The 19050-nt window shown below is 48.4% G+C and overlaps 1 protein-coding gene across 9 annotated transcripts in view; it reads right to left on the reverse strand.

The window, feature by feature from the left end:
- The window catches only part of Spata13 (spermatogenesis associated 13), a 222753-nt gene that overhangs the window by 70973 nt on the left and 132730 nt on the right, over positions 1-19050 (reverse strand). For all 9 annotated transcript variants that reach the window (XM_052733040.1, XM_052733037.1, XM_052733041.1 and 6 more), the window contains one exon: positions 7504-9207. In XM_052733040.1, the coding sequence (XP_052589000.1) occupies positions 7504-9066 (1563 nt within the window). In that variant the 5' untranslated portion in view covers positions 9067-9207. The remainder of the gene's footprint in view (positions 1-7503; positions 9208-19050) is intronic.

Below are 19050 nucleotides of genomic sequence, written 5' to 3' on the forward strand. Positions count from 1 at the left end.
TTTTTTAAAATTTTTTAATTTTTATTATTTATGTGTACATGTGTATATTATCTGTATATGTGCATGTACCTGAGGTTAGGGCCATCCCCTGGAGCTGGAGTTACAAGCAGTTGTAAGCTGCCTGATGTGGGTGCTGGGAATCAAACTCAAGTCCTCTGCAAAAACAATACATGTTCTTAACCACTGGGCTACCTCTCCAGCCCCCTAATGTGATTATCTTATATTCTTTTCAGTGCTGAGGACTTGGCAGGTACTAAACAAAGCACTCAATACTAAGCCATATCCTAGCCCAGGTTTTCAGAGGAACTAGAATGCTTAAGTTTATTAATATTAATTACTAGAAAGTTTATTAATGCTACTCATAACATTAATATGATATGCTGGGGTAGGGACATGACTCCGAGGCAGAGTAAATGGCCTTTATCCATCCTGTAGATTGAAGAGAGAGAAAAGTAACTTCACTCAGTGATGAAAAATACCTTTTAAGCTGGGTCCAGTGCCCTGGGCCTGGCGCAGTCAACAGTGGTCCCAGTTAGTCAGGAGGCTGGGGTGGGAGAAGCACCTGAATCAAGAGCTTGAAGCCAGCCTGAGTAACATAGCAAAATACTGCTCTCCTCTCCCCCTAAAAGGTTGGTGTGGTAGCAGGAGGGTTGGGAGTTCAAATCAGGACCCTGCCTCAAAAAACTAAACAAACAATAAAAGAAAAATCAGTAAAAGGCATGGAAAAAGGCAATGGAAACAGCTTGTTACCATGCTACGATTATTACACAGCATCCATGCACCAAATTAAAACATTTACTCCAGGACTGCGCAGTGGTGGCACACGCCTTTAATCCCAGCACTTGAAAAGCAGAGGCAGGTGGATCTCTGTGTATTCAAAGCCAGCCTGGTCTACAGAGCGAGTTCCAGGACAGGCTCCAAAGCTACACAGAGAAATCTTATCTCGGAAATAAACAAACAAAGAAACAAAAAGCCATTTACTACATAAATAAGTGTAAACTTGAAGAGGTGGGATGAGGCTTGTGCTCAGGAAAGCAGCTGTGAGATTTTGACCCCTCCACCTCCCCCTATTATTTTTTTCTGATGTTTATTTGTTCAGAAATGAGGTCTCCCCTATGCTTCCATTTGGCCTATGACTCATGGGCTCAAAGGATCCTCTGGTCTTCATGAGTTCGGGGCCTACTGGTGCTCACCACAGGCTTGCCCTTGGAGTTTTCAAAGGGCACACATCCTCTTTGATGAAATTTCACTAGATATAAACTACTCTAGAAAGCCATGAGGAGCCCGACCACCATATATGCACCCTGGCATTTCTCCAGATTTCAGCTTTTAGAAAGAATCTTAGAAAGTTGTTTTTATTTTTTTTCTTGTGACAGGGTCTCATGTGTAGCCCAGGCTCAGCCAGGAACTCACTATGTAGTCCAGGTTGGCCTCCCATGAGCCTCTGGCCTGTGCCATCATTTCTAGTTTAGAAGTGTCTGTAAGTTCATGGAGTCCCAGTCAGTCAGACACTAAGGGTCCATCAGAACTCTGTGAAACCTGTCACTGTGGAAAGAGTGTCTTTGTGTGTAATAACAAGCAAAGAACTTCTCAGAGTGGATGGAAACAACTTTGGAAAAGACCGAGTCGGAAAATGACTCAATTATACAAACAAAGGGCTGCTTCACACGGACCCAGGATATGAATGTCTAACTTTGTGTTTCTGCAAATAACCCTTTTCTTGTTTTCTTTTTCTTTTTGTGGGGCGTGGGGTGGGGTAGGGATAGAGGTTGAAGGGCAGAGTCTCCATATGTAAACAAGCTGTCCTAAAATTTGTGGCAATCCTCCTGCCTCAGCCTTGAGTGCTGGGGTTACATGCATGCACTACCATGTTCAGTTCCCTGAAAAGACCAGCTACATTCCTTTCTATAGCTAGAACGTCAACTTCCTGGCTGTAGGAATGCTTGTGTGAAATAACTTCTAAGCTATCAAAATCTCCCAGAAGCAGCATCCCAGGACTCACCAGGTTCTCCAGTACTTCCGCTGAACTTCGCAGAAGCAGGAGCAGCAGAAGACCCCAGAGTCACTCATTCATTCAAGCTGAAAATTCACCCGAATTTACTTCCTTTCCCTGCTGGACGATTCTATTGCTCTAAGCGGGAGGGACATTTTATTTTAGCAGCAAGTTACTTGCAGTGCCCAAGAAGCCCTTCCTTTTGCTTCCCAGCCTGCGAAGCTTGTGGCTTGTTTGATGGGTGGAATCCAAACCCAAAGCACTTCCCATGTGGCACAAAGCATCACCGACCCTCTGTGCCCATAAACACTCACATAGAAACTGCTAAGTGACTTTGCAGTCCGTGACCTTCCTCTCCTACGTGCAGGACTAGACTCAGGAGGGCTACAGCTCCTCTACAAAGCTGGTCCAGTCAAGCCTGACACCACAGGTCCCCCTGCTGCCCCTGCTCACACCCTTCCTGGCTCCTCAATGCCTGCAGGGTAAAGTACAAGTCCATAGCTCCCAGCCAGGTCCTTTCTAATCATATCCAGACCTATTGACCAACCTTATCTCCCATTCCTCCACCCAGCCACCTGCACGAGAGTTAGCTAGCCCATCTGTAGGTCCCCAAGCACAGCAGTTGAGTCACCTGGCATCCACAGGTGCAAGCAAGCCTCTGATAAACACGGTAAGCTGGATGTGCTAAACATCTATGTTACTCCACTTACCTTTACAACAGTTTGTGTGGAGGGACCCGTTAGCCCAGGGTTAACCTCACAGTAGCCTGTGTTAGGAAATGGTCAGGCCCAGGTTAATGTCACAGCAGCCTGTGTGGAGGAACTGGTTATAACCTCCCCGCAACCCGGGCCGGTTAGAGGCAGGGCTAGAGTTGAGGTAACACATCCACCTCTTCTCCGAGTCAGCCCAGAATGTCCAGCACTCTCCAGTAGCTAGGCCTTCAACATGCCGGGGCCCCACTTCAAGTACCTCTCCATTTCTGCTCCTTTTGTCTCACTTATTAATTCTGACTTTGTGGTGTTTTGTATCTGTGGTAGCTTGAATGAAGATGGCCCCATAGGCTCATAGGGACTGGCACTATTAGGAGGTGTGGCCTTGTTGGAGTAGGTGTGGCTTTGTTGGAGAAAGTATGTCACTAGGGGGTGGGCTTTGAGGTCTTAGAAGCTCAAGTCTGGCCAGTGTGTCTCCTTCCTGCCATGTGTCGATCTGGATGTAGAACTCTCAGCTCCTTCTCCAGCACCATGTCTGCCTACATGCTGCCATGCTTCCTGACGATAAAACTGTAAACCAGCCATGGTGCCAGGCAGTGGTGGCACATGCCTTTAATCCCAGCACTCGGGAGGCAGAGGCAGGTGGATCTTTGTGAGTTCGAGGCCAGCCTGGTTTACAGAGCGAGATCCAGGAAAGGAGCAAAGCTACACAGAGAACCCCTGTCTCGAAAAAACAAAAACAAAACAAAACAAAAAAAACAACAACAAAAAAAAAACCTGTAAGCCAGTCCCATTGAAATGTTTTCCTTTATAAGAGTTGCTGTGGTCATGGTGTCTCTTCACAGCAATAAAACCCGAAGACAGCAGCCTCTCGGGAAAAGCACTCACTCTACCATTTTCAGTTTATTCTTTGGAGACGGGGCCTCACTCTGCAGCCCAGGCAAGCCTGGAACTCACTATGAAGCCCAAGCTGATCTGGAATTCAGTGATCCATCTAGCTCAGCCTCCCAGGTGCTACCATGGTATCAACTGGCGAACCGTGTAGTAAACAATGAAATCTCTTCTCTGCGGCCCCATATCTGGCACACAGCAGGTGTTGACAGACAGGATATGTGCCCAGCTCTCAGGTGCTTTTCTCCCTCTGGACTTTTATTCACTATGCTCAGTCTTTAGTTCCTGTCCACTCTCACCTCACCTTGTCACCTTCAGGCTTTTTAGATATAAACTGGCAACTTTCCTTCTGGGGCCTTTCCTTCTGAATCTCTTCTCCAGAGCCCTGAGCCTGGCTTGTCTCCCTGTTCACACACGTTCCTGGCTCCTCAGTGTTCACCAGGTAATACAGATGCTCTGCATAGAGGCTGAGAGCGTGGGTGACCTGACCATAACTACTACATCGTCACTTGGATTGTTCCACTACATCAACCAAATGACACTCCTCTCTGTTCTTTACAGTAACAGAGATCGACATAGCCTGCCCAGACTACAGCACCTTCCGGTCAAGTGTGGTCACCCTTATCAAGTCTGCGACTACTGGGACCAATTTTGTACAAGTGGGTGAGAACCACGACTCTTCGTTATAGTTTCTTTATGTCTTTTGTGGAATTTATTCCATGCTAGATAATTCTCACATACATCTCAGTGTCATCTGTATGCCTTATCGGGCTTTACCTGACTCAAAGCATACTGGGCTTGGTGCCATCACTGAATGGAACACATCACTGTTAGGATATCCTGGGACTCAGCTCCTACAAAGGACTGGGGTGGTAGTAGTGGGGAGCTTGCCTTGTATGAGTGAAGCTGTTAGTTTCGGTCACTAGCACTACAGAAACAGGTGCAGTGGCTCCCAATGTCATCCCAGCCCTTGGGAGGTGGAGGCAGGAGGGTCAGAAGTTCAAGGTTTTACAGTCAGTTCAAGGTCAGCCTGAAATAAATTCGATACTGTCTCACTAAAAAAATTAATGTGAAACCAATCTAATAATTTGAAAAATTTCTCAACCTCTTGCAAAAGTATAATGCAGTGTTATATACAAAAAGATTTGAGGGGCAGTGGCTGGAGAGATGACTCAGTGCTTAAGAGCACTTGCTGCTCTTTCAGAGAACCAGAATCCTGCACCATTCTAGGGAACGAAGAACAATGTTAACAAATAAATGTCAGGAGGCCTTTACCTCCAAAATTCAAGGATGGAGCTCATAGCCTGGCAAGTGCTAGGGAAGAATTGTACCAGAGAATGACAGCCCTACGGCTTGAACGTGTGTGTGTGTGTGTGTGTGTGTGTGTGTGTGTGTGTGTGTGTGTGTGTATCTTTTTGAGATAGAACTTACTATGCAGCTCAGGTTGGCCTTGAACTCAAAATCCTTCTGCCTCTGCCTCCTTGGGGTTACAGATCTGTGCCAGTACACATAGCTTCTGAATGGCATTTTTAAAAGAGGAATAGTTTTCAGGGTCATGCCCAACCCAGAACTGTTCTTTACCAAGACTCACCACCAGGTGGCAGAATGAGACTGTGTTTTGCAAATGACAGCAGCATTACCCCCCCCCCCCACACACACACACTCCCCACCCCACCCCCACAGAGCTCGTTCTTACAGCAATCTGGTTAAGACATTTAAATTTTCCTCCAAATTATTTTGTGCTTTGTTTTGCTTTGAGACAGGGTTCCATGCAGCCAAGGCTACATGTAGGTGAGAATTACCTTAAACTTCTGATCCTCCTGTCTCTACCTCTCAAGGGATGAGATTACAGGGCACGTGACACCGTACTGGGTTTATATAGTCCTGGAGATCACACTCAGTATGGGAAGGAAGCCCTCTACCTCAGCCCCAGGATCCTACCTTTAACAGATAGAACCTGACAGACTTACGAAAATCCTCTATTGGAGTGATGGGTCTCCAAATTATGGGCAGGAGTGTCTGCAGGAGTGTCTCATAAAAGCTAATTTGGATGTTCAATCTCTTCCAAAGACCCAAAGTTAAAGCTTAGTTCCTGGGGTGAAAGTATTAGGAGACTCTAGTGGGAGGTCCTTAGGTCACATGGGGAATGTCCTTGATAGGGATGATTTTATCAACCCCTTCTCTTTCTGCCTCCAATCTGGAGATGTGTTCATGGACTCCTGCTGCAATATGGAACCCTTGTTCAGAGGGCCAAACTAACAGGACTGCCCAGTCTTCGATCTCGGCCAGTACAACCATCAACAAAATGAAACTCTTGGTTGAGGCGGTCATGCCATATAACAGAATGGTGTCGGATTCACAGTCCTCCTGCCTCCATCCAGGCACTGAGACTACACGTGTGTGTGCAACCACACCCAGCCATTGGCCTGGGCATGTAGTACAGATGCAAAACCGGCAAGCATGCTCAGGACTGAATACAACTTTTGGCCCATAAAAAAACCCCCAAAGTCAGCAGAGTTGGGACTCCTTCCTAGGGCTGCCTGTGTCCTGCAAGGGATCCACACGTCTTTTTTAAGTATACAAATGAGCAAATCATCTTCCATACTGGACAGCACTGACAGACAGATTGGCCCTCAGGCCTAGGAGAGTAAATAGCCGTACTTCTGCTGGTGGGGTACCCTTAAAGCTGGTTTGGATCTCCCCCAAGCACTCTGTAGCAATTTCACTTTCTAGATCCTTTCCAGAAGGCCCTATGATCTAGATATCTCTGGACAGCAAAGGTCAAAAACAGATATTTGCCAGGCGTGGAACTGTGGTACACATCAATAATCCCTGCACCTGGGACTGTGATTTTCCAGCCTGGGCTACAGAGCAAGAGCTCATCTCAGTAAATGTATAACAGCTAATCCACAAGCTGCCCTGGCCTCTGCGTGCAAACCTTCATCTGTGTAACCAGTCATCTGCTGGCCCTCTCCGGGACTTCGTGGGAAAGAACATTTCCTAAGGGGTAATTTCCTATTCCAAGCACCAGTTCACAGCTGTAACACAGTCTAGGAATACATGCAAAGAACACTTTACAATATACACACGTGGGCACACTTCGAGCTTTGTAAGGGGATATTACTGAACGTTCTTATAAAGTGAGCCTTGTACAGCGAAGGAAAACTGACAGGATGTGAAAGGAACATTGCTCTTGTAGCTCTGACAGCTACATGCAGATTCGATCCGTGAGCTGCTGTGAGCTCTACCCTAAAAATAAGTACAATGGCCATCGTTAAAATCCTTTTGAAGAAGCATCATCCTGGGTTTGACAGGTACCGAGCCTCGCATTTCTAATTCACTCCTAGGAAATAAAAGATTCAAGACGTGTAATGTTCTCTAACACAAAGACCTGTGTTTACAAGGACTCCGCTGGAAAGGATACAGCAACAATTTAAAATACACAGATGATACGGGGCAATGAGATTGTTTCAAAATGTGAAAACTTTGAGGAATTCTAATGGCCACATTGATTCCTTATCCCCAGAACCTAGCAGCACATAGTAGGTACTCAATAAATATCTCTTCAATGAGTCGTATGGTAAACACGACATCAAGGAATCATATTCATTAGCAATTATATTTAAGTGAGATAAAAGTTTACCTTTGGGGGAAGTGTGGTGCTGGGGATCAAACCTAGGACCTTGTACATGCCAAGTAAGCACCTACCACTGAGGTACATCCAGAAAGCATTCCAGAACTAAGTAAACTAACTCAACAACTTCCATCTCGTCTGAAATTCAACATGATTACTCCACACAGACAGAACCAGTAGTCCCTGGAAATCCCTGGGTGAATGGCAGAGCAATACTAGACAAGCACCCCTCCTGACACTGTCAGCCACCAGAGGGACTTCACCTGGACCCTTACCTCCTCCTTCCTCTCTTCCGGGTTGGCGGCCCCATCGAGATTCACCGGAAAAGAGTCGTCATGACTTTCTCCTCCCTCATTACCCGCCGCGGTTCGCACAGCATCCTGGAGGGATGCGGGTCCCAGCTGCCTGTGGGCAGCATCCTCCGTCCTTTCTTCACTGTCCGCTGAACTGAGAGACATCACACTTAGACTACTGGGGCATTTAGTACTCCCTGGGCTCTGGGGGCTTTGGGGCTTGGGCGTGGTGGGCCTCAGAGGGGTGGCAAGCTGCAGAGGGTCCAAGGGAAGCCGGCTGCCTGCAGCTGCCTCATTGGAGGCTTGGCCCAACCCTTCTGGGTCTGTGAGACTCGGTGAGGGACTGCTGACTCGAGGTTCGTCATTTCCCAGGGGCTGAGCACTTTTGGTTTCCAGGGGGAATACTGCGGTGTCCACATCCAGGTGGGGTTCTTGAGCTGCGCTGGGTGCGGCAGTGCATGGTGGGGGAACACAGGGTGTGGACAAAGGGCCACCACGCCTGGCATCTGGCTCCACACTGCTGCTGGTGCGGCGTGAGTAGTCATCGTGTAGCTTGCTGCGTGGCCCCAGTGGTGGGTTCACATCCCCTGGATCGGAATCTGGGCTAGGGGCTGCACTCCTGGGGGCCTCCCTCTTCCAGGCTGCATCCTTGACGTTGCTAACCAGTCTTAAGACTCGGTCAAAGTCTTTGGCCCGGATGGGGCTCCTCCAGCGTCTGGTTCTTCTCTGGGACCCACCTGGCTTCTCGGAGTCAGTGGATGAGCTGCTCAGGGTCCTGGGGGGAATCTGCCTGTCACCCGACAGTTCCGTGAGGTTGGACGCAGACTTGCGCTTGAAGGAGTTCTTCAGGACACTCAAACTGTCGATGCTCTTACTTCTGCGTGGTAGAGGCACAGCGCCACTGGGCTCAGGGTCGCTCACGTGGATCTCACACAGGGCGGGCTCCGGTGCTGGCTGCCGCCCCAGATCCAGCAGGCTGATGCGGCCCAGGCCATAGGCCCTGCGAATGCTGCGGGAGCGGTGCGTGCTTCTCTGGAAGGCATCCTCTGTGTCCTCAGGGTCCGAGCAGTCGGAACCGGCCCCATCCCCTGCAGGCCCCAAGGATGGGCACCTGCCTAGGCCCTTTCCCAGGATGGCGATGGTGCCATTGGGAGCAGCCCTTCCTGAGTCTCCTGCTGGTTCTGCCTTGGAAACATCTGCCCCCTCCCGGTTCTGAATTCCCTGAAGGACAGAGGATTTCAGTCTTTTAAAAGATCCCATTTTACGGAAGGAGGCCAAGGCATTCCACGTGGAGGAATTCCCCACGAGGACCACCGAGCGAGGCCTCTCAGAGTGGGTACTCATCCTCTTCCGGCTCCCCGAGAAAAGACGCACGAGCTTGGAAGGGCTGAGCCTGGTTTCTGCAGCTTCAGGCTCACCGCTGGGGCTGCTCTTACAGCCTCCATTCTGACATGCCGAGGATGTCACCATGTTGGGGGCCTTCAGGTTGGAGGCTGAACAAGTGGCTGTGGCACCCTGCCCATGGCCATCCTGGGCTGTTGTCATGGTCTTGGGGTGGGCAGCCTGGTTCAGACCCCCATTCACGCCTGGGACCGGGGGCCCCAGCTCCAGACCTTCATCTCCAAGGACGCCAGCCTGGCTTTCGTATCTGCTGCGTACATCTGGATCCGTAGTCACAGCTACTGCCTGCAGCACAAAACAAAGCCAGCATTTAACCATCGTCCCCAAGGAGGCGCCTCCATCGAGGCTGATCGTTCAACCTAACAACTGCTAATGGAAGGTAGAGGAACACCCTAGGACAAGGCTGATTAACTAAGAACTACCTTAAAATTGATTTGTCATCAGAGCAAGAATAGGAGGAATGTAAATATATATTCCTAAAAAGAGAAATGGAAAAGACAGCTAGGAATGTACATTCAACACGATGGCAAACCCCTGGAATCTGGAGAGAATGCTGGAACGGAAATGGCGAGACCTTGTTCTCTGTGTGAACCGGAAGGGCGCTTTTATTATCAAACCCTGACCCCACAGCGACTTCCAAGCATGCCTGCTGAAACACCGGCCCTGCAAGGCAGCACCGCAATGAGCAGGGCTGGGTTAGTGGACTCCTGGGAATTCTGACAGAGGTCAAGTGTCTAAGGAAGGCTATAACATACCTCAGAATCCCAGAGAGAGACCCACACAGTGTTACAGAGACTCAAGCCAGGGAAGCTTGAGGAAAGGCTCAGTGCAGAAGACACCCAGAAAGCCCTACCTGTCCACCAAGTGATGTGAAGAAACACACGGGAGTATCAGAAACTCAGACACAGGCATTTGAATAAAATACTTTCTTGCCTCTTATATCCAAACCCCCCTGCACACCTATGCCCATTCCCCCTGCACACCCAGACCCCTATGCACACCTGTGCCCATTCCCCCTGCACACCCAGACCCCTATGCACACCTGCACCCATTCCCTCTGCACCCCCAGACCCCTATGCACACCTGTGCCCATTCCCCCTGCACACCCGGACCCCTATGCACACCTGTGCCATTCCCCCTGCACACCCAGACCCCTATGCACACCTGTGCCCATTCCCCCTGTACACCCAGACCCCTATGCACACCTGCACCCATTCCCTCTGCACCCCCAGACCCCTATGCACACCTGCGCCCATTCCTCCTGCACACCCAGACCCCTATGCACACCTGCACCCATTTCCTCTGCACCCCCAGACCCCTATGCACACCTGCGCCCATTTCCCCTGCCCTTGCCCATGCCTCCCCGCAGCAATACCTACTTCCCAAAAGTGAAAACACTGCATCTTTAACCTTTACCATCAGACAAGTCTGGCTCAGCCTTTCTCAGCCTTCATAGGCTGGATGCTTAAATGTCATGGCCATTCTAGTCCCAATAAATGAATTAATAATTGAGTGACACATTATGAAACTACAAAAGGGCGCCGTTCAGGCAGTGCTTACATTGCTTCTAGGCCTTTGACTAAGGTCAAGTGTAGATATGGGCTCCGTGCTGAGGTCTTTACAGCAACATTGAGTATTCATACAAGTCTGGGGCCATCAGAATAAACTCTGCTTTACAGACAATTGCATGGCCACATGGGCAGGTGAAGCACTTGTCTGAGACATTTGTCTGGCGGTCCTGCTGCCGTCTTCTCTGAAGCTTACATTAAACTAATGTATAGGGAGACAGAGGCACAGCTGGGATCTGCACCCTGGGCATCTTACTCCAATTCCAGTACCTCCTGACCTCGACAAATCAAATCCCAGCTGTTTTCAGATGCTAGTCAAGGCCATTATCTCCAGGAAATAGTCAAGGCAGCGGGAAGAAACTGTAGAGAGAACCTGAGGTTGGATTTTATTTAGCTTACCACTTCCAAGTTGAATTTGATCTTACGTGAAGATATGTAGTTTTACCTGCTCCTGCACACCACCTTCTTTCCCTTTTGGCCCCTGAATCGTGCCCAGTGAGGAAGAATGGTCAGGGAGAGCCTGGGGAAAACATCAAGGGTCCATGCCACCTGGGCTGACGGAGTCTCCACTGACCCAGCCTGTCAGCGCTTTACTAATAGGAATACTGATGGCCTACTGTGCCCTCTGCAGCGCAGAATTCTACTGGAGAGGGCAGTGTGTGAGAGCATGGGGGTGGGGAGGAGCTGTGGGTTGCCATGTGAATAAGCCACAAGAGCAGAGTTTGAATCCTCCCGCTGAGACTGGAGGTGAAATCTGGAACTGTCTGAAAGGGGCCAAGAGTTGTTAGATCATCCATTCATCCTCAGCCACGTGAGAGTGCGCTTATTTCCATACCTTGGAATCCTAATGAACCAGACAGTGAGTTATCCAAGTCCACCCACAGGCCAGAACTGACTGCAGACTGAGTAGTCGTAATGCTCTGGCTTGTGTAGGTTACACAAGAGTAGGCAGGATTCCCACCTTACAGCTTGGCTGAAGTTAATGACACCAGTAGAGGGCACCACAAGACCTTTGTAGACCAGGACAAACCCGGTGTTAAGGGGACCCTCTGGGCTCAAGGGATGCAGAGAAGCACGTTGAGCAGTTTGAAAACCTCCTTGGAAGACACGGGCTAGGCCTAGATGCTAAACCCAGTACTGTCACACAATCTCCAGTACGCCATCTCAGCAACTTGTGTTTCATGCCATCTACAAAATAAGAGTCAACTATCAACCACCTCATCAAGTCATGACCCTCCACTGGTGCAAGCAGCGGGGCAGGCCCCATGAGGAGTTCAAGATGGTGAGAGGAAGTTGGCATGAGCGAAGGGCAGCTGGGAACACGGTATGCCTGGGAGGTAGTGAGTGAAGGTGAACAGTCTCAACTTTCAGGCAGAAGTTGGGCAAGTCCTTAACAAACTGGATACGGCAAGCACCACAGTGCAGCTGGAGGAGTGGCCCAAAGCAGTAAGTGCTGAAAGTCATGGGAAATGGGGCCATATGTCTACATACCCTGCATATAAAACCCAATCATATAATGGGGCCATACGTCTACATACCCTGCACATAAAACCCAATCATATAATGGGGCTATACGTCTACATACCCTCCACATAAAACCCAACCATTCTTCAAGACCAATTGCAGGGGTCACTTTCTCTAGGAATTTCTTCTAGTACCCCCAAAGTGAGTAAGATTCCTTATTCTGTGCTTCCACGGGCTGGAGCCTTGCCCCATGTCCAAAGAATAATAATACTTGGTAACGTAAACAGATCTATGCACTTTTCAGGTGTGAGAACTGTGTGATTGCGTACTTCAGCTTATTCACATTATCTCGATACTAAGCGGTCCCAGTTTTCCTGGCTGTACCTTTAGTCAGGTGACAGAGCATATCATAACATACTGCTGTAGTTTTCTTTGTTATAACTGGTGAGTAAATTTAGAGCCTCACACATGCTAGGCAAGCATTCCATCACTGAACTATATCCCAGCCTCTTTTTTTCTTCAATGATACTGCTTTACTGTTATGTTTGTTTTATTACCCTTTTATTTGAGACAGGTCTCACTGAGTTTGTCTTTGCAGCAATCCTCCTGCCTCAGCAACCTAAGGAGCACCATCGGGCACTGCTTACCAGTATTTTTCTAGATTGAAGATGCTTACATCTTTACAACGCTAGTGGAGTATTTACTTTAAAACATTTAAACTTAGATTCAGACTCCATAACACACTTGCAACAACCTGGGCAGCTTCTAAAAGTCTTCTGAAATGACACCAGCAGAGGGCTTAGTTTTAGAAGACTAACGATTTACTGTTTGTTCAGGAGCTGAACAAGGCCATGGCTGTTGACTGCTGCAGAGTGGAAAGTGAAAATCACAGGAAAAAATAAAAGCTTTCCTGGAATCTCTGAGTAGCACACCAAGTTGCATTATTTGGAACTGATGCCTTGACCCCCATTAACTAACAAGGACCGCAATTCAATTACTGGCTTTATGGCAAGCCTTATAAATCACGGGAACACTGCCAGAGACGCTTATGAAGAGAGCTACAAGAAAGAATCTGAGATGGGAATGTTGTGAAATCCAGTTGCCTACAAGCTGGACTCTGGGGTGAATGAACTTTACAGCGGAATATTTCTCTCCACTTGTAATGAGAATTCTCTAAAAGCAGCTGTAACCAGCAAACTTAAGTTAGAACTTAAATTTGAAAATCAGTCATATAAACAAAAACAAAAAACAAAACAAACAAAAAAAACCCTGTTAATTAAATGTAAACTGCAGAAAATGTAACACTGGTAGAAAAGGCATTGAAATCAGAAATGTTAATGGAGTAAAAGCTTTCCTGGGTTACGGATACTGCCTGTGAGCCCATCTAATGTTTTATGAAAACCAGTGAGGCTGAGCGCTACCATGCAACGCCTCACCGCCATGCAGTTCTATGTTTTCAGTTATGTTCAGACAAATGAGACCCAAAAATCATTCAAAGGAATAGTCCAAAAGTAGACAATTCATAGGTTTTTCTTTGCATTTTGTACCATCCTTCTCTGTCCTGCCCAGGACACAAATCCTCTCTCTGTCTGGCTTACCCATGCCAAAGATACTACCTTCCCTCCTATTAGCCATTCAGTGGCCATCAGAGTGGTTGTAGTGTTACAATGGTGAGATCAAATAAGCCTTGTTTTATTTAATAATATGCCCCCAAAGTACGAGAGGAGAGATGCCGGCAACTCAAATATGCGAATGAAAGCACTTCCCTTACGTGAAAAGATGAACATTTACCACAGGTATGCATGTAAACAAAAAGCACCCTACATTTAAGGTTCAACGTTATCTAAGGTTTCAGTCATCCATCAGGAGTCTTGATAGTTAGATGGGGGATGGGGAGAGCAAGGTCAGGAGTGGGTAAAATACAACCGTGGACACGGAATCTAGTCCAGCACGGTCACTTACTGGCCAGAACCTAGAGACCACCTCACTACTTCTTCCCCTGGTCTCTGTGGTCACTAAGTCTCAGCATCCCTGCCTGGCTCCAGGAGTATGGAACAGCACACAACCTCATCACTAGCCTGAGGCACCTTCCTCCTGGACAAGTTGGCTCTAGCTACCTCCCATCTTGGAATCCAGCTCACACACACACACACACACACACACACACACACACACACACACACACACACACACCCTTCCCTCTGTCAGCAATGTATTTCCTGATCTGCAGATGGAGCGGTCACTGAATACATGTCATTGGCTGCAGCACTCCGACCTCACTCCAGCCAGGTTCTGTTTTTGTGGAGCAGATTAAAAACAAAACAAAACAAAAACGGAGGGCCATGTGCAAGCTAGGCAAGCTCTCCCCCTCAGGACTCCACCTCTAGCTCACAGACTTTCCCCACTGCTGGTCCTCTTTGCCCAGATTCTCTCTCCTGTGGATGTTGTTTGGCTGCAGGGGATCCCAATTCCTAGCTACCATGACTAAAGACATCTGATAGGTTTGGTCAGTGGGAACTAACTGTAGGAGGTGATCTGTGAGTGGGAGGAGGAAATCCCCAGTGCCTCTGTAGGGGGATCTCTCTTTGCTTTGGATCTGCCCTATCATAGCTCAGATCCTGCCTGGCGGTCCCAGTTCCTGGGTTCAACTGACTGCCCCTTCTTTCCTCCAGCCTAGGGCTCGGCAGCACATCTGCCACTTTCCCGACTGTATACACATGACCCTGTGCTGGAGTCTTTCTGTCTGGAACTCCTAGAGGCAGTTCTCTCTTCCTGTCCAATAGGCGTGTGCTTTGCCTTGACTTCATTAACCTAAGTAACCGTTGTCCCTGTCTCTGGTTCCCAGAACCTTGTGTGTAGCTCAGCTGGTTCTCCTCCTCACCCACCTTGCTCCAGCATCTGCTCCTTCCCTAGTTTCCCCGGCAACCTCTGAAGAGGCGGAAAAGGTCTTTGGAGGTAAAAGCCCCTTCTGATTTTGTTGCCCTCCAACATCCATCAGGTGAGTGACTGACAGACTGCAGATGAGGAGGACACCATTTGTGCTGCCTACATCAGATACGTCAATCTGAGGTCACACAATTCTTCTGTGGGAGCTGTCCTGTGTCCTCTAGGCTATTTCACACTAGCGGTGGCTACTGGGAACAAGAAGACGGCGTCAGGGGTGGCGGCTCACAGCAATCCTAGCACTGACGAGGCTGAGGCAGGAAGATCTTAAGTTCGAGGCCAGTCTGGGTTATGTAGGAAGGTCTAGACCGGCCTAAGCTATATACTGAGATGCTGTCTCAAAAAACACCAAGAGAGATGGAAATGGAGATTGGGGGCGGGGGGAGGGGGGGCAGAATGCTATGAAAACTGCCTCAGAACAGTGAGTAATATTTGAAAATACTGAAATTTATTTTCAACCATAAAACTGGAGGTTATATTATTTGGTGGTCCTAAATAGGTTTTAGTTATGCTATGGTGAATAGTTCTGTTTTATGTTATAATAACTATATCAGGTTGTTCTATAAATAACTTTTTTTTATTTTTTGAGGGGGTTGGGGGTGGCCTGGTTTTTTAGAGACAGGGTTTCTCTGTGTAGCCCTGGCTGTTCTGAAACTCACTCTGTAGACTAGGCTAGCCTCGAACTCGGAGATATGCCTGCCTCTGCCTTCCAAGTGCTAGGATTAAAGGCATGCAGCACCATGCCCAGCTATGCCCTTGAACTCACTATGTAGTCCAGGCTGGCTTTAAACTCACAACAATCTTTATGCCTCAGCCTCCCAAGTGCTGAGATTACAGATATGAGCCACCACACCCAGGCCTTATTGGGCCACTTTTTTTTTCTTTTTTTTTTTTTTTTGGAGCTGAGGCTCGAACCCAGGGCTTACGCTTGCAAGGCAAGCGCTCTACCACTGAGCTAAATCCCCAACCTATTTGGCCACTTTTTAATTATCAATATAGATATTTCATTTTAACTAGTGATCAATTTATTAATCAAAATTTAGTGATTTGTACGCTGATTTTGTAAAATGTGGGTGTGGGCGGACCTCGAAACTCCATTTCCTTGCATTTCAGAGCGTACTTTGTGAACTGTAAAACGAAGGAAGCAGGGGCAGTGGTTAATTACCTTCTGCACCCCTTCACGCAGGAAGCCAAGCACAAGGTTTTCCACTGCTTGCCAAATAGTGTAGACACCTAGTCTGTGCAATCTGAGGGCTCAAATTACTAGGCTTTTGTTATCAAATTGTGACGGCTGTGGGAAAAAGTAGAAATGTACAGCTAAAATGCATTCAAATGAATATTAAAATCCTAGGCTCCTTCACCACAAACACATGCGATTCATTTCAGTGTGGGACCCACAGGATGAAAAGCCCATGGTAATGTTTGCTCCTGCTGGGTAAGCCCATATGTCTCCCCGACAGTGGGACTCTGACCTTCCTGTCATTTCCGAATTTTTCAGGGCACTGGTAAAGTCAGGGGCCAGAAGCCAAAATTTTAGAACCCCCACATCTTGAGAACTGCTTGTATTCTGTATGAGTAATCTATTTCATACAGAAAAGAGCCTACATGGTGGGGAGGTCCTTTTTAAAAAATTCTGTTTATTTTAGGCCATTCCATCTACACTGAACTTAGATAATATAGCTACCTTTTTCCTTTATAACAATTTACAATGTTTCTATTGTCACATGCACTGGAGTTTCTAGTTCCAGGGGGCAAAGTAGTTTACTCCCCAGACTCCACGACTGCCCTCCTGCCAGCCTCACTACCCATGAGCAGCTCGTGAAGGGAGGGAGGCCCCTCACCCTCAGACCCCGGACTCAGCATTTTCCCACGTGAGGAGACAGATGGTTTCTAAAGTCACGTGTGACCACTTTATTTAAGTATTCAATGATTGAAATTAAATGTTTATGCATTAGAAGCAAAACTGTGGGTAACTGGGCAGGATAGGATAATTGTGTATTTGGAAAATATGTCAATTTTATGCAAGCATGTCATGGTCCCAGGCATTTCTTATCTAGGTTATGGGGCTAAACTACATTCCCGTGGTGAGAATGGGGAAAAAATGGGGATTTCAAAAGTCAGGATTTGGGTGGGGTTTTGGGGGGCTCTTTTGTTTGTTTTTTTGAGACAAGGTTTCATTGTGTAGCCCTGGCTGTCCTGGAACTCACTCTGTAGAGCAGACTGGCCTCGAACTCTTGGAGATCTGTAGAGCAGACTGGCCTCGAACTCTTGGAGATCTGTCTGCCTCTGCCTTCCAAGGGCTAGAATTAAAGGCGTGCGCCACCGTCACCCAGCTCAAAAGTCAGTTTCAGACCTAAAGAAAAGCTTCCCGCGTCTCTGTAGTAGGGGGTTCAGGCAGGTGTAGCATGGGATATAGAAGCAGGCAGGTAACTTGCTCTGCTGTCCACTCAGGGTGCTATCCCTAAAGCTCAGAACAGGTACTGGCTCTGTCCCCTTCTTCTTTCGCCTCACGTAAACTCGGGGGCTCAGAGAATTTTGAAAAGCTGTCCCCTAAAGCTGTCCAGTGGCTTGTCTAGATGACCCGCAGTTCACCCCGTCCTCCACTTGCCTTACAGCTTACTGAAGCAGTTGCTGCCAAGGCCACCTAAGGCCTGCACAAATGCCAAGACGGCTGTCGCTGGGGAGCCGGTGCCTCTGCCTCCTGCACTCACCGTGCAGAGCAATGGAAGCTCTTTCCAGATGGGGGGCCTTCATCTTGGAGGCACTTAGAAGGTCACTGGAGCAAAAGCAATGGCTCTGCTTGCTGGAGACAGAGTGGCCAGACTCGGGCTCTGTGCCAGTGCGCTCACACACTCAGCCTGATGGTGCCACCGACACAGAGACACCCAAGAGGGCCAGCACAGTGGTGCAGCCAGAGTCCGACCAGATACACACATGACCGTTCATAGGAGCATATCCCTTTACCGTGTTTCCCCAGTACGTTTATCCGTCAGAGGGTTTTTGTCTTGGCTTTTTGTATTACATGTGTCTCTGGTTTGAGAGATGGACTTCTGCTTGGGTTCCATCCAAGAGTAAAGGAAGTCATCCCCCCATGGTTCAGGGAAGGTCACAGCAGAGTGTTCTACAACCATCAAAGACAGAATCAAGGAAGGGCCCTTCCTCACCCTGTGCAGTTCGGCAGCTCAGATCACCACACCAGCACTATGTTATTGCCAAAATACTTTCTGCTGTCGCACTTAACTGCCTTCCTCTAGTGGAACTGACAGGTGGACCATGTCTTCTTGCAGAGCCCTTCACAACTCTTGGCACAGACCTTACTAAGAGTCATTTGACAACAGTGTACAACGATACCACCAACGAATACAGCCAGTGGTAACCAGCAACCCATAACTCCTGGGCAGCTCACCCCTCCCCCTGCCACAGGCCTGTCCTGGTCTGGCAGGAGAGGATCTACGGTCACTTTGTTGAAAGGGGAGGCTTTGGTCTCTAGCCCGCCCTTGGGGACATTGTGCTCAAGCATAAAGCTACTGGCAGCCAACTGGAAAGCCACATTCTCTCTCCTTTGACTCAGAGAGTGAATGGGTCCCAACCACGGGGAAAGAAGGAATCCAAGCAAAGCCCCATTAAGAGAAAGTTACAGGTTAGAAAGCTGACACAGAACTCTCAGGGCCTGCCCCAGAACCCATGTCTCTCAACAGAGCTGCGCTACAAAAAGGCACTCACAGGCAACACAGTCCTTTGTCTCCATAAAGACGAACAGCCAGTAGCTTTCATGAGGGCCCCTGAGCTGCCAGCACAGCCCGATGGTGAGTTTAGCTGCTCAGAATATCAGAGTACCAGCACCATTCCAGGCGCTAGGCATGCAGAGACCTCCCTGCCAACGAGCAAAGGCGTCGGTTTCAATGTCCCTGTTAGCGTGTGACTGTGAACTGTCCCACTGGGTCCCCTGTTGTTGGCACTGTGTTGGGAAGGTGTGGAGCTTTGGGGACTGTGGTCTTACAAGCAGAAATGGGTTGTGGAGGGCAGGTCTTGAAGATGATACCTCCTCCTTGACTGCCTCTGTGATGGACTGCCTCATGCTCCAATCCCTGAGACAGCAATCCGTCCTACCGTCATGGCTCCCTTAACATGACGGACTTCTATCCCTTGAAAC

This window comes from Peromyscus californicus, unplaced genomic scaffold (assembly GCF_007827085.1).
Source record: "Peromyscus californicus insignis strain IS unplaced genomic scaffold, ASM782708v3 Scaffold_12__1_contigs__length_115047231, whole genome shotgun sequence".
In the NCBI taxonomy this organism is placed as follows: Eukaryota; Metazoa; Chordata; class Mammalia; order Rodentia; family Cricetidae; genus Peromyscus; species Peromyscus californicus.